This window comes from Mesoplodon densirostris, chromosome 5 (assembly GCF_025265405.1).
Source record: "Mesoplodon densirostris isolate mMesDen1 chromosome 5, mMesDen1 primary haplotype, whole genome shotgun sequence".
NCBI lineage: Eukaryota > Metazoa > Chordata > Mammalia > Artiodactyla > Ziphiidae > Mesoplodon > Mesoplodon densirostris.
The window spans coordinates 115,643,993-115,659,642 of NC_082665.1; the positions used below are offsets into that span (position 1 = coordinate 115,643,993).

Consider the following 15,650-nt stretch of genomic DNA (forward strand, 5'->3'; position numbering starts at 1 on the left):
CATCCATCAGTACTTGTATCACTTTCCTAACTCAAAAATAAAACTCCCTGCTCACGACCATTTTGTTAACTGTGTAATACATGCATTCACATGCACGTATAGAGGCACACCCTTATGTAACAAGCCACGGGGGTGGAGGGGGCTCAGAAATAGTCTCAATTGTATTGACAGACCCCAACTTTTCCCCCTTTTTTCTTTGGTCTTGATATTTATTTCTAAGTTCCTTTTTTTTTTTTTGCTGTACGCGGGCCTCTCACTGCTGTGGCCTCTCCCGTTGCGGAGCACAGGCTCCGGACACACAGGCTCCGCGGCCATGGCTCGCGGGCCCAGCCGCTCCGCGGCATGTGGGATCTTCCGGGATCGGGGCACGAACCCGTGTCCCCTGCATCGGCAGGCGGACTCTCAACCACTGCGCCACCAGGGAAGCCCTCTAAGTTCCTATTTGAGGTCGGCTTCAAAACTCAAACTTTACTATGACCACATATAACCAAAACTTTATCATGAAGCCTTCAGACTGAGTAAAGAAGTTTAATATACTATTTACAGGCTGTAAATGAAGGAAGGGGTCTCAATATTTTTAAATGTGGGAGTCATTTGTAAATATGAAATTTATTAATCTGTCAGTTGAAAACTATAGGCCAACAGTTATTATTCTATAGAAACAATACTGTGTTTTATATATATATATATGTTTATTGTTTTATATATATATTTATTGTTCTAGAAGCTTAGACTGAAAGTTATACTAACATTCATGCCAAAAGTGGGGAAACTCTTTTACTATGAGCCACTGACCAACAGGATGAAAAATATGGAACCCACTTATATAAAAAAGGAATTTTTTTCTAGATTTTTATCTTTTCCAACATTCTACTAAATTGCAAACAGGATGGGACTTCCCTGGCGGTCCAGTGGTTAAGACTGCGCTTCCACAGCAGGGGGCGCGTGTTTGATCCCTGGTCAGGGAACTAATATCCCGCATGCTGCGCGGGGTGGCCAAAAAATAAAAATTAAAATTAAAATTTCACCAAAAAATAAAAAATAAATTTCAAACAGGGGATACAACATTCTATTCAATAAATGCAGCAATGAAAGTAATACGTTATATAGCCATTCAAATATCTATATAGTCAGTTAAAGAAAAAGTGTTCGGAAAGTGCTAGTTGGAAGTACATGAACACACACACACACAAGCACACACACACAAAGACTAAATCAGAAAAAAGACCAAAAAGAAAAAAAAAGTCAGAATATAAATTCCAAAGAGAGACAGAGAGACAGAAAAGGTTTTGTTTCAATAAAGTAATAGCCCATATTGAATGTTTTTCAAATCCTACTGCATTTTTATAACGATAAGCAAAAACAGACTTGCAATCTAGTCCTGACATGTTAACAAAAAAAAATTTTTTTTACTCGAACTCAAAAACTTCTTACATCTACCTCAACAGTATTTCTCAACTCTTCATCTGTCCTTCTCCTATAACCACCCCCTTTGATCACACCTCTAAAAATCTGCCAAGATTTCCATTTGAAGGAAAAAATAAATAACTGAATCTTTCCTTTGTTTAGCCAGGGGAGAAAAAGAGGCACTATTCAAAGGAATCTGACAGGGCAGGTGGATGGCTGGCAGATTTAGATAACCACCAAAATGAAAAAAATCAATAAGGATTTCAACCAAGAATGGAAAAGTCAGGGATTCATTTTGGAGAGGTATGAGTTTCTAGTAGACTATGCTCTCAACTCCGGGATTCTCCTGGCATGGTCAGTGATTCCTTAGTGATCGTACTGAAGTGCAAGGAATACTCTTCACCAGAAGACAGCTATCAAAACAAACTCTGTGTTGGTGGTGACTGGCGGCTAAGGGAGAATGTTCCACAAGTTAAAGAATTAGCTTCTATTTCAGATGCTGCCACAAAGCTATGTGAACATCAACGAGTCATTCAGAGTCAAATTATTTTAACTATAAAATGAGGATATGGTGAGGATCCTGGAGGAAACAGTAGATTTAAGTTATTATTACATACATCCCAGCTATGGCATCACAGAATTGTTCTTCTAATGATACCAGTTCCTTTTGATGGAATATGGCATCAAAATAAGGCACCATAAAGGATTTCGTTCATATTCCCCTTAGTTAAGTGACTCAAAAATAAAAACTTACATAGAGTAAATAAATCCGTAATACTTATCCATGGCTCTGATATATACCTCTCTTGTTCCTTCCTCAAAAATACTAACCAGGACTGCCTGATCTATAACACAGATTTCAAGTCTTTCGTTCTCCTATTCCCTCCTTCCTTACTCAGTTACTTGTCTTTCAAAGGCCACCTTATTCTGCAGGGCCTCTAGATATCTGCTCCAACCAATTCAGGCATGGCAGATGAACAGGCAAAAGATACATAGGCCTGGGCTTCCCTGGTGGCGCAGTGGTTGGGAGTCCGCCTGCTGATGCAGGGGACATGGGTTTGTGCCCCAGTCCAGGAAGATCCCACATGCCATGGAGCGGCTGGGCCCGTGAGCCATGGCCGCTAAGCCTGCGCGTCCGGAGCCTGTGCTCCACAACGGGAGAGGCCACAGCAGTGAGAGGCCCATGTACCGCAAAAAAAAAAAAAAAAAAAAAGATACATAGGCCTGAACAGGAAGGATACTGGCATGTCAGTAATAATGCCTTCATAAACTGAGAAAGAACCTGGATTTCACAAGCAGTAAATTATAGGGATCAAGTAAAAAAAAAAAAACTGTAGCAAAAATTGAAGCCAGATCTCAAGAAATCACATCTAGTTAAGAGAGAGTGTTAGCACTAAGTCCATATGATCATGGCCCCTGAAATGATAGCATAGTCAAACAAAAAAATATAACTGGGCTAAGGTAAAGTTAAAAATGGGTAACCACAGGCTGAAATAAGGTTTTACTTAGATTCAAACTGAACCACTAGAAGACAGCAAAAAACTCTATAATGCCTTAAATGCCTAAGATTGAGGTTAATTCTTAAAAATAATCACCTCAAGATAGACTGAAAACATTACACTGTTTAGCTATTGAGAAGAGCACCTAGCAGGTCCCAGTGAAGACCTGTTAACTGTCTATTGTGCAGGACAAAAGGAAAGGCTAATGAATGTCAGCTCTAGCAAAGTCGTAACCTTTTCCCCACTCTTTTCCATCTATATTTATACTTTACATTGTATATCACTTTATACAGTAATACTTTATTTCTGTCATTTCTTACTTTCTTCTCTACTTTTCCTTCTTTACTACATTCCAAGATCAGGGGACTTCAATGACAGAAAGACAGACAGACAGACAGGATGTGAAAATCAGCAAAGTATGTATATGTTGACTTTCCTGTTCCTGTTGTATTTTCCGGGAGGCATGTTTTATAGTAAGGACAAAGGTTTTGTGGCTATATTTCTACTAAAATATAATTTTTAACATGTTTAAAAAAAAAACAGTCCAGCCATCAACAACTGAGTTTATTTAAATCAATTTGAAATTTAATAGGAAATCAAAATATTTGAGCCTTTCATTTTTTTGGAAGTTTCCCAAAATAATATAAAAGATGTGTTTAAAAAATAGGCAACTAATAGTCTCTTTCTTTTCTTTTTTTTTTTTTTCCCGGTACGCGGGCCTTTCACTGCTGCGGATTCTCCCGTCGCAGACCACAAGCTCCGGACGCACAGGCCCAGTGGCCATGGCTCACGGGCCCAGCTGCTCAGCGGCATGTGGGATCCTCCCAGACCGGGGCACGAACCCGTGTCCCCTGCATCGGCAGGCGGACTCCCAACCACTGCGCCACCAGGGAAGCCCTCTTTCTTTTTCTTAATTGGAGAAGTATGGATAGGGTGGATTTACTTAGACCTCTAAATTAACTTTCCTGGTGCAGCTTGGCTTACTTATTATCAACCAGCCTGAACACCAGTTTTCTTGATGTAAAGAAAGTTTTGTTCTTTGATAGATGTTTTAGCTACCCCTGGGCATGCTCAATATTTCCTTAAAATTTAAAAATACTGAACTAAAAATAATAATTAAGGTTGATATACATGTTTTAAGTTCACCTTATAATAAGGTAACTTAAGTTATGAAGTTCTCTTAAAAGTACAGTGATAAACCTTCTATGCAAGGCTTTTTGTCCCCCATGGTTTTAATATGACTCTCAGTAATACAGCCTCCATTTATTAGATAAGAAATATCAGTTCTTTTTAAAAAAGAGAAAAAACAGATTTCAATTATTATCAGCACTTATATTTTTAAAGTCTTACCTGTCTAAAATATAAAGTAATAAAACCTTCCCTACAAACCAGAGGGTAGAAGACTAAATAAGAAAACATGTGAATATGCTTTGTTAACTCTAACATGATATAGAGATGTGAGTAGTTATCACCCCTGTATCACACCAAAACCTGTGGCCTGACATTCTGCCAACTAGAACACTGGCATTTCTTTACAGCAAAAGAATAACTACTACTCATCCCAAGATACTGCAAAAGTCCAGTTTTATGTGAAAAAAAATTTAAGTATTCCATATATTAATTAGTACAGTCTCAAATTTTTAAAACCAGCAATTTACAAATAGTGAATAATTTTTTTCCTCCCAAACCCTAATTGTGATCAATCAAAATACGCTATCTCCTGTTGCCACAGGCAGACAAGCTTACATAGGCACAAGCCTCCATTCTACTGGCCCCTTCTGTGGTGGATGCAAAGGTGACAGAAATGAAGAATTCCAGGTGAATACTGGCTGGAACAGTGTCAAAAATGAGAAAAGACAGCTGGTGCTATGCAGACCACCCAGAAGCAAAGTATAATACCCACTGTTCCAACTGAGGAACCTCTGTTCCTGCTTCTAATTCTAACTCTCCTTGCAATGGGCTGTAAAAATAAAAGTTGGAGCCAGAAGTAATAGGATGTGAAAACCAGGAATGTTTAGAACTGCTGGCTTTAATTTTAAACTTAGGGTGGCAGCTACCAAGAGAATAAAACAAGACAGTAAACATCTAAATCACTAGGTTCATTCTATTTGTGAAGATCTATTTTACTTTGAAAGGACAGTTTTAACTCTACTCTTGCATTACTTTTAAAGAAGGGAAGCAGGATGGGAATAACAATAAATGCCAAACTTACAATTCTTGTAGCAAGGTTGCCTGAAGGGTTTTCCTTTTGAAAAGGCAATTGCCACTATGAGGTACTGAAAACTGGAGATAAAAAACACTGTGGTATTTTCATAATTTTCTATATTATGTCTATCAGGATTGGTTTCATTGTACAAATGTGAAGAATTCCCATATAGGCTTCCTGTTGTATTAAAAGCTTCCTGTGTACTAAAACACACACAAAAGATTTTATATTAGTAAACACAATATGTTTCCCAAAGGAAACCAGTTTTTCTTTCTAGTCACATTCCGATCAATTAAAAAATTACAAGAAAGTAAGAAACTTCATTAATTAATAAGCCTCTCTTACTTAACCCTTTCCCCATTCTTTAAATTTGGGGAGTAGTATTAGCATAGTAAAGGTAAACAGACCTTGTGTTTACCTATGTGTAATTAATTAAAATAATGTTATCATAATTTGTGAACTGGAAAACACTCTGCCCATAAACAAATAAAAGACCCACTTAATACCTTTACTTAATTTTTTTTAGGTTTTAAATGTCATTTCCCAAACTGGGGATAGAGAAGTTAGGAACACAAACATTCTGGGTTTAGAAGAGACCCTAGTGATTAATTTCATCTTTCTTATTTTACAGATAAGGAAAGCAAGGCTCAGCAGCAAATTAAGAAACTGATCCAATGTCCCCATCTTGGTAGTGACTATTAGGACCTGGCCTGACCACCTTCTTACAGATAAAGTCAAATACAGGTCAAATTATTTAAGTGCTTAGTCAAGCTGCATGCAATTTTTACATAAAATTTAAACTTATTTTTGCATGCATATATATTACATACATTTTACACATACTTTTTAATGGATTGACCAACTTACTCTGAATGTGGATGTGATTCCTTATACCACGTCTGCTGCTTGACCCAAAAAAATCCCAAAGATTGAAATCCAATGCAGATGATAATCTGAGACAAGACGGAGAAGAGAAGGGCCCCGGATATAAGACCTGAAGGTGGTCTTTGTGCCACAAGTTCCTTCCAGGCAGGATTTAAACTCACTACATTGAGAAGAAAGAGAGGAAAGGTTTATATCTAAATTCATCTGTCAGATTCATTTAGGAACATTTAGGGAAAAAAAAAAAAACTGTTTTTCTCTAACAAATATTTAGCATGAAAAATGTCCAAAAAACAAGCCAGACGCTATACATACCTAAATAATCTGTAAAAGTAAACAATTTCGGCTTTTTAAAAAATGGCTCAGGAGTACTTTTTACATTAGTCTATTGAAATTCAAAGGAAACACTAGTACAAGTAAAAAGAATAGTAAATATTAGCATATATCATCACCACCCTTGTATGTTTATTTCTGAATCTTTAATTGCAAAGCTACAGTTAAAATAATACATATTTCCTCCTCTTAAGATATTAACAAAGGTTTGAAGCTATATAAACATAACAGTAACATAAAAAAAAAGGCTCTGATTGCTTATTAAGGTGGTCCACCAAGTTTCTCCACTGTAGCGTTTCTATTTTTCTCTTTGTAATTAATAAGTAATTTGTAGAAAGATACTAAGACTGTGTAAAAATCCTGTTCCTTATCAACTTTCATTTACTAGTTGTAGCATCCACTAAAGACTGTCAAACTCAGTGGTTCTCAACCAAAGTGATTTTGGCCCCGAGAACATATGGCAATGTCTGGAGATATTTCTGGGTGTCACAAATGGGGGAGTGTTACTGGCATCCAGTGGGTAGAGGCCAGAGATACTGGTAAGCATCCTATGACACACACAATAGTCCCCCACAGCGAAGACGTAGCCAGCCTAAGATGTCAGTAAGACAAGGGTCTTTCCATAGTATAAGCCAATCATTCCTTCTGTATTATTAGTTAGCATTTTACTGTAAGGAAGAGCTTTCCCTTCTCTCCCAATCACTTATTTATTTCCAGTATGGACTTATGAATTTTCATTTGATTAAATAGATCATATCTCATTAACATTATTATTTATTTTGATGTTAACATCACCAATACTGAAACAAATCAACATCTTGTCTCCTTATATGATGTACTCAGGAGGACACAGCATCACTTCTTTGGTATTCCTGCCAAGAATGCATAGCCTGAGTCTAATGAGACTACATCAGACAAACTCGGATAACTGGATTATCTTCTTTCATAAATGTCAAGGTCAAGAAGCCCCCCCAAAAGGCTGACATACTATTCTGGATTAAAGATGACAAAAGAGATATGATAACTGAATGAAATTTATGAGCCTAGACTAGATCCTGGGATAGGGGACTAGTGGGGGGAAATAGGTATAAGGGACCTTACTGGAACACATAACAAAACCTGAATATGGGTACGGATTAGGTAAAATTGTATCAGTGTTAAATTTCTTGATCATTATAACTGTGTTTAGCTGTATAAGAAAATGACTTTGTTTAGGGCAATATATACTAAAACATTCAGAGGCAAAGGGTCATGATAACATAAACATGTTCTCAAATATTTCAGAAAAAAGTGGAGAAAGAATAAAACAAATGGGGCAAAATATAAACAACCACTAATAAAAGAACATACTTACAGGGAAGATGGAGAGATATGCACTGTGTTACAACTGTTCATGTAAATTTACCAAAGTTTAATAAGCCACATCAGAATTTCATATGCTTTAAAAACAATAACAAAGCAAAATACTCACTTGTAAATACCACTACCAAAATGATTGCCAGATCAATGAAGAGAAACTGGAAGTCTCCTAGGTTACTTAAGATCTAGAGAAGGGATTTTTTAAAAATAGTTAGTGTTCAGGAACTATTTTTATAGCACCACTTTTATATCATTTCTACCTGGTTTTATTAGATTTTTCCTCCCTGGTTTTAAATGACAACTTCAAAATGACACTTGGACATGCTTAAAAACTGAACAGATTTGCCTTTAAATTAGTGAAATGTAACATATTTGCAAAATTCAATTTAATATATTAGTATAAAAAGTAGCTCCAAAAAATTCATTCAATAAAAACTTTAAAAGTTTTTTGGCAAAAAGAAAACACAAACTTCTACTCACAAAATTTGAACATTCTTGAAAATTAGTATCCTGAAGCTTCCTTAATATCTACCACCACCCCGCCTGATACTTTCCACAAATGGTAAAAGGGGATAGTTTCACAAAGACTTCTTGGGATCTCACCAGTGTTCATTTAGAGAAAAATCTAAAGTGAGATCACTTCAACTACAAAACCTATGGAGTACCTAGGGATATCGCTTGTTTATACAAGTCCTAAAAGTCCTAAAACTACAGCTGAAACATCTTTTCTCATTCTGGCCTTTCCTTATAAATGTATAGCAAAGTTAACTGCAATTCTAAAGTACGTCACAGCTTGACATTTTGAAGAGTTCTTAAAAAGATGTCCAATCTGCACTAAAGGCAAAAAAAGAATACAATCATCTTTCATTCACAAGGCTGAATCCACAGTTGTTGGCCTTAAGGAAAATGCTATTCCAGATTAATGAGATTTTCAATTTGCTACTCGAAATATAAGGAATATTTACAGATGCTAGTTATTTAAGTTCCACAATTAATGGATGCATTCAAACTGAAACATATATGCTCAATATCTGAATTTAAATGTCTTAACACAAAATACCATCTCTGTTAGCAATGTCAGTACTCACAGAATACAGTAGAGTAACACTGAAGTACTGTATAATGCTGTACAAAGCCATAAATTTAAACACACAGAAGGAAGTCATTAAAGCAGCACGGCCTTCCCTGTGAAAACAAATGTTGGCATGTGAACAGAAGTATTCTAAATGCCTCCTCCAAACCACAATTATATCTTGACAGGTGAACATCAACATTCAACCCTTACAACAAAGCACTTTTCTACCAAAAGAACTTAGCCAAAGCAGAACTGGAAGAAATCAGGAGTAGCAATCAATCTGTTGCTAAAGAGTTATAGATCAAATACACTAACATACCATTAAAACAAATTCAAATTACTTTCTATAACGTTTTTTTTTTTCCTATATTCTTAGACCTACAAAAAGATAATGGGAAGTTTTTCAATGTATACTACCTGATAAGGTTTGGCACACAGGAAATACTAGGAGTTTTGGAGGTAAAGGGAGATGCCACCGAAGCCTCGAGCTCTGATAAGGAAATGCCTCCATGTGCCCTCTTCAGAGCCTAATGGTTTGAAGAATAAAATTACTTGCGTTTTGTGCATGTGATTTAGGCCACAGAAAGAACTACAAATCACAAAATCTATACTTACACCACAATCATTTGCCCCATCACCGCACATCCCAACAAAGTAACTAAGAAACAAAAATTATGTTAAGATTTTGATTAATTTCTAAAAATATACAACTTTTAACTTAAGATTTCCTCCAGCACAGTATTTTGAAGAACTGACAGACCCAGCTTCCCCCAGTGGGACTAATGAATCTTTTAATTACAATGACCACAGGCATGCTGCTTTGCGAACAGCACCAGCCTGCAAGTCAAATGACCTGGGTCACTGCTCCAGTACTGTCACAGGATGGGCAACCATCAGTTTATCATTTTGGCATCTCAGTTTCCTAATCTTTAGAGCAAAGATTGGGCCTGCCTAGTCTTTAGTACACTTACTTTTAAGGCTATCAGTAAAGATTTCTCCCTTAAAAACTTGAAACATTAGTTACTGAAAGTATAACATCACTTCTATCATTCAAGAGTGAATGGTATCATTCAAGAGTGAATGATATCCTCATGGATATCACCTAGAAAAGGAATGGTGGATATTGTACTTTACCTAAATAAATAAGCAGATGAGCCTCTTTTAAAGAGGCACTTACCTATCTTACAGGTGACAAGTTTATATACACGAAATATTAGTTACTTTTCTGGTTTTGAAAACAAAACTACAATTCATAAAAAATTAAAAAAAACAAAAACAGGGAATTCCCTGGCAATCCAGTGGTTAGGACACTGTGCTTCCACTGCAGGGGGCACGGGTTCGATCCCTGGTCAGGGAACTAAGATCCCACATGCATTGCAGCAGGGCCCCCCAAAAAACCAAAACAAAAACAAAATCCACCAATACTTACTCTACATTTTGCAATGCTTCTACTAACTGTGTCTTCTGATCGGGTGCCATACGAGCAAACACAGTGCCATGTAGCATCAACTGGAAAAAATATAAATTTCTTTAAAATACTGTTCACAGCATATTCGTATGAACAATAACCCAAATCACTAACCTTAGGAACAAGGTCTTGAAAATGTTCCAGTATCACCGAAAATGATTTTCCATTCATTGCAAAGTGATAACGAGTCACCTGAAGATCCTCTAAGTTATCATGGACCAATTTAATTGGAATAGCCTGTGTATAAGACATTCAGAACAATATTTAGCCAAACCAAGTAACACAATCCTATTTTAAATATATTTGATCCAAAACTAAATTCTTTCATTTGATGTTTTACACAAGACAAGTGAATGTTTAACATTTATTGAAAGCAAAAGAAAATTCAGTTTTAAGGTAATCTGTCTATATTGTTTATTTAAAAAATAAAACTTAAGGAAGGCTAAATATCAGCTTCGGTTTGAAATGATCCATCCATGAGCTAAACATTATGGATCAGTTGCATCATTTACCACTACTTTTAAAATAGGATAAGTATTTGGGATTCTTATACTTTAAAACTGTGCTTCTCAACTTTGGCTAAATATCAAAATTTAAACACTGAGAGACCTGCATCTGCCCCAGTCCTAATGAATCAGAGTCTCTGAGGAGATGGCCCAGGTTTCTGTTTTTGTTGAGCTTTTGTTGTGTTTTTAATGCACATTTTTTCAGAATAAATTAAAACAAGCAAGTTTTGTAAAAGAAAATTCTACTTGACATTACCTCTGAGTCAACTGCTGATGAATCACTACTCTGTGTTAGGGTGTCTGCATAATGCCAATTTATCTTGGCGACTTTCCCATCCTTTGGAGGTAATGCTTCAGCAATAATAACTTTATCCTGAGGTAGTATCATTCCACAGTCTCTGGCCACAGAGACAGCAGTCAACATGTTGTCACCTAATTTTCAAAATATTGAAAATACATTAACATTACAACAGAAACATGAATGCAGTAAACAACAAGTGCTTACTGAGAATCTACTACAGTCCCCATTACGGGGCTGGGCAAAATGAAGTTAATGTATGGTCCTTACTCTTGGAGTTTAAAAATAATAAAATCAGGATATATGTACATCAAAAGAAGCCTCAGGGCCTCCCTGGTGGCGCAGTGGTTAAGAGTCCGCCTGCCGATGCAGGGGATACGGGTTCGTGCCCCGGTCTGGGAGGATCCCATATGCCGCGGAGCGGCTGGGCCCGTGAGCCATGGCCGCTGGGCCTGCGCATCCGGAGCCTGTGCTCCGCAACGGGAGAGGCCACAACAGTGAGAGGCCCGCATACCGCAAAAAGAAAAAAAAAAAAAAAAAAAAAAAAAAGAAGCCTCAAATAATTCAAAAGCACATAGATACTAAATATTCAGAACATTCTCACCCACAATTTTTAAAGACAAATACAGCCTCAATCTTTTTGAGTCATGGACTAGTGGTACCCATTCAACGCCTGGCACAGTGCTCAATAAATATTGTTGAAATAACCTGGGAGTGACTGGTGATCTGTACAAGAATATGAGAGTTGCATCACAGAAAAAAGTGAGGTACAAAAGCAAGAGTACACAAAACAAAAAGATAAGCAAAGTAACAAGAATACAATTTACAAGATATAAAGAGAAGCAAGACAGACAACTTCTCAGTCACGAAAGGAAAGAACTAAAGACACTGTAAAGACAAGATCAAGAGAAGAAAATGCAGATGTACAGGAGAAGCAGGCAAAGGTCTGGGGAGCCCACTGCTACCAGAACGGAAGGGCACTATTGTCTCTTCCTTCAATTCCCACACACTATTTCCAAGCGTGTCTTCCTATGACCTGACAGATCCTCTTGAGACACAACGCCATATTCTTTCATGGCAGGAAAACAAGGGCCAGTGATACAGACAAAGTGCTCTGAATCAGGATCATGAGAACCAAGAACTGCTGGGATGCTAATAAATTTGGTTACTTGAGCTATCTGGTAATAAGTATGGTATTAGATGGATCTCAGAGTCTGAAACATAAAAATGTACACAAGCCTTTTCCATATGTCTTACTGAACACGCAAATGCCATAAAGTGAATATCTTAAATTTGATTATTTGCTAAAAAAAAAACACTTTAAGAGCTGCCACAATTTCATACGACTAAGAAAGGAATTATCTAATATTATCCGCAGTATGATAAACTGTTGATCAGAACAGTATGATAAACACCAGGAGAATCATTTAGATGTAGCAGTCAAGAAAGAAACCAAAAAATGGCTCTTTTCACTGTTACACACAAACAATGATACATGTACTATCTTATATATAAAAATATAATTATAACAAATATCTATTAATCATTTTCCATGTATGTGGCACAGTTCTAAAAATTATAGACAATCTCAAAATAAGTAAATCATATTCTTAACCCTCAAGAATCTTATATTCTAATAGAGAAAACAAATCTACAAATAACTAACACAAGGCAGAGTAAAACAACTGCTATAAGAAATATATGATTAAAGAGAGATAACAAAAAAGAGCCTCTTTTAAATATTTACAGTGTGCCTTTCACTACTGTATTATACTTATTATAAACAGATTTGCTAGACCTCCAAAGTGTATTGTAAAGTTGTCCTCTATCTTGGAAAAGTATTCAGAGCTGAAATAGGGCAATGTAAGATGGAGCAACTATATAATAAATTTAATTACCTAAGTTATAGGATAATAGTGTGGTATTAGATAGAGCTATATGTCAATAGTAATAAGTATGCTTTTATAACTAACTAATCATTCCTCAGTATTAGATAACCTGAACTCTAAGAGTCACACTCGATTTTTTTCTGTGTCCTTTTATAAAGTCTAACCTGTGACCATGACAGTGCGAATGTTGGCTTTATGCAAATCTTCAAGTACTGCAGGGGTTTCTCGCTTTAATTTGTTCTGCATTATAATTAAACCCATAAAATCCATGTTGTTCTCAATGGCATCTCTGCAGAAAAAGAAATTTTAACATGATTTAGTCAAGAGAACAGGTATTTGTTCATTTTATGTTGATAAGGCAATTTAAAATAGCCATAAATTATAAATTAAAACATTTTATATGCTGAATAAACCATAAATGTATAAGTTTATGAGTTCGATCTCAATGAACTTAAATCTGAAAAAACAATTCCCAAGAAATACATTTTAAAATTAAATTTTACCCTTGAAACCTGGGCATATAAAGATCCTTAGGAAATGGATATCTTTGTCTAAGACACTAAATACTTCTAGTACTAAGGAATATTCATCTTGTATCCTACCTACAAAATGAATGACCATAAAATATATCTATTTTTTACCATTCCCCATCGAACATACTCTAATTTAAATGTTAAGAGAAAAGGAAAAACTGTACACAGGCACATTCAATAGTTATACTGGATTCATTATCAAGTCTTTGAGGAATTTTATAAAACTCTTGATCAAATTCTTGATGCTGGAAGCGTGATACAAAAACTATTAGCAGTCCAACAATGAGATCTACCAGGATCCAGAGATGGGTCTTTTAGAATATTAATATTCAATAGTTATCAAGATGCTATTTCTTCAAATAGTTATCTACTGTGCACCAAGTAGTACACTCGTCACTGGGAGGTCAAAGATGAAAAGGCATGATCTCTACTCTCAAGACCCTTTTGTGGGGAAACAGACATGCAAGCAAAGGGATCATGCAAAAATAATACGTGCTTCAGCACTACAATGGAGATGAAGTCTGTTCAGTGACAGCTGCATTCTTAAAATATCTAAAGCTATCAAAATTATATCACAGAAATATTCTTTTCAATGGTGAAAATGGGGTTTGAAGATAGGAACCAAAATTTCAGACTTGCAATAACCAAGTGGTTTTTCTACACAAAATTCAAAATAAGGGTGCCTAAGTAAACAGTGACAAAATCTAAACATCTTTGAAATTATACAATTATACAATGGGTGGTAAAGATATTAAAGAATAGTTAGAAAACTTAATACGAATTATACTGCTGGTGGTAACAGGAGAAATAAGCCTTGAAACCTGAAAATGCATTTCAAAGCACAAAGCTGTACCAGTGTGAAACTACTGGGTCAAATCTGTAACCATTTTCCTGTGAGGTTCTAGTTTCTGGCTGCAGCTGGTTTCCTAACTCTCCTAGGAATGATACAGGTCATGGAAATCTTGCCTTCTAGTTAATGAATAGTACAATATTCAAGATATACAGGTTCAAGCTGTAAGAGAAATGCCAAAACCTGTTCCTCCAGGTAGAATGGAAACACGGAGAAGATCTTGGTTGAAAGATGAGGAAGGGGAGTAGAGAGAGAGAAGGGCTGATAGGGAGGGTAGGGTATGCTGGGCAGATGAAACAGCCTGTCCAAGGCACAGAAGGATGCCTGAAAGACAGGCTCAAGAACCACAGGCAACTCAGTTCTCAGTCTTTAAGGTGGGGGAGGAGATGGTAAAAGGCAAAGCCACAGAGAAAGACAACCTTAATGTTCCCTTCGTAGGAATTAGGGTATAATATTTTACATGTGTGGCTCCCAATCACACATATGCATGCATCAGATCATTTGGTTGCTGTTGTCTTCTTTTTTTTTTTTAAACGTCCCTGCTTAGACCAAATTCCTCCAGTATTCTGTTTCAACAGGTAGAATTCCTAAAGTTCTTTTTCCTTTTAGTTATTATTTGGCTATCCACTCCACTCCTTTAGTTCTCATCCAGAAAAACAGGATTGTACTATAAACACTGTCCTACCCTTTTCACATAATGCGCTTAGAATAATTAACAGAAGTATTAATACTTCAGGATTTAACCACTATCATATCATGTTATTTATACTATTTAAATCTGAACCTTATGCTCACATAGAAATATTTCTTTAGGCTGGATTCTTAGAACTGCACTTGCTGGGTCAAATTGTATAAGCAAGTAGAGATTTTTTTTTTTTTTTTTTTTTTTTTTTGCTGTACGTGGGCCTCTCACTGTTGTGGCCTCTCCCATTGCGGAGCACAGGCTCCGGCTGCGCAGGCTCAGCGGCCATGGCTCACGGGCCCAGCCGCTCCGCGGCATGTGGGATCCTCCCAGACCGGGGCACGAACCCATGTCCCCTGCATCGGCAGGCGGACTCTCAACCACTGCGCCACCAGGGAAGCCCGCAAGTTGAGATTTTGATGCATGTTCTTTACAAATGTACAATAGTGCAGTAGCAGTATGTTGTTAAAATTTTCTCAAGCCTTCTCTAACACTTGATATAATCAATCTTTTCAATTCTGTAAACCTTAAGAAAGAAGTCATGTCTTGCTGTGGTTTAATTCTGTAGTTCCCCAAGACTGAAGTATCTTATCACTTTCATGTGTTCAGTGGCCATTTGCATGTCTTTTTCTGATAATTATCTGTTTGAATCATTTACTTTTT

At 36.5% G+C, this 15,650-nt stretch overlaps 1 protein-coding gene across 6 annotated transcripts in view; it reads right to left on the reverse strand.

Moving 5' to 3' along the window:
* The window catches only part of ATP13A3 (ATPase 13A3), an 81,818-nt gene that overhangs the window by 18,374 nt on the left and 47,794 nt on the right, over positions 1 to 15,650 (reverse strand). For all 6 annotated transcript variants that reach the window (XM_060099309.1, XM_060099308.1, XM_060099312.1 and 3 more), the window contains 10 exons: positions 13,087 to 13,211; positions 10,992 to 11,167; positions 10,344 to 10,466; positions 10,191 to 10,270; positions 9,377 to 9,419; positions 9,179 to 9,288; positions 8,775 to 8,871; positions 7,799 to 7,871; positions 5,980 to 6,157; positions 5,119 to 5,315 (listed from right to left, as the gene is read on the reverse strand). In XM_060099309.1, the coding sequence (XP_059955292.1) occupies positions 5,119 to 5,315; positions 5,980 to 6,157; positions 7,799 to 7,871; positions 8,775 to 8,871; positions 9,179 to 9,288; positions 9,377 to 9,419; positions 10,191 to 10,270; positions 10,344 to 10,466; positions 10,992 to 11,167; positions 13,087 to 13,211 (1,202 nt within the window). The remainder of the gene's footprint in view (positions 1 to 5,118; positions 5,316 to 5,979; positions 6,158 to 7,798; positions 7,872 to 8,774; positions 8,872 to 9,178; positions 9,289 to 9,376; positions 9,420 to 10,190; positions 10,271 to 10,343; positions 10,467 to 10,991; positions 11,168 to 13,086; positions 13,212 to 15,650) is intronic.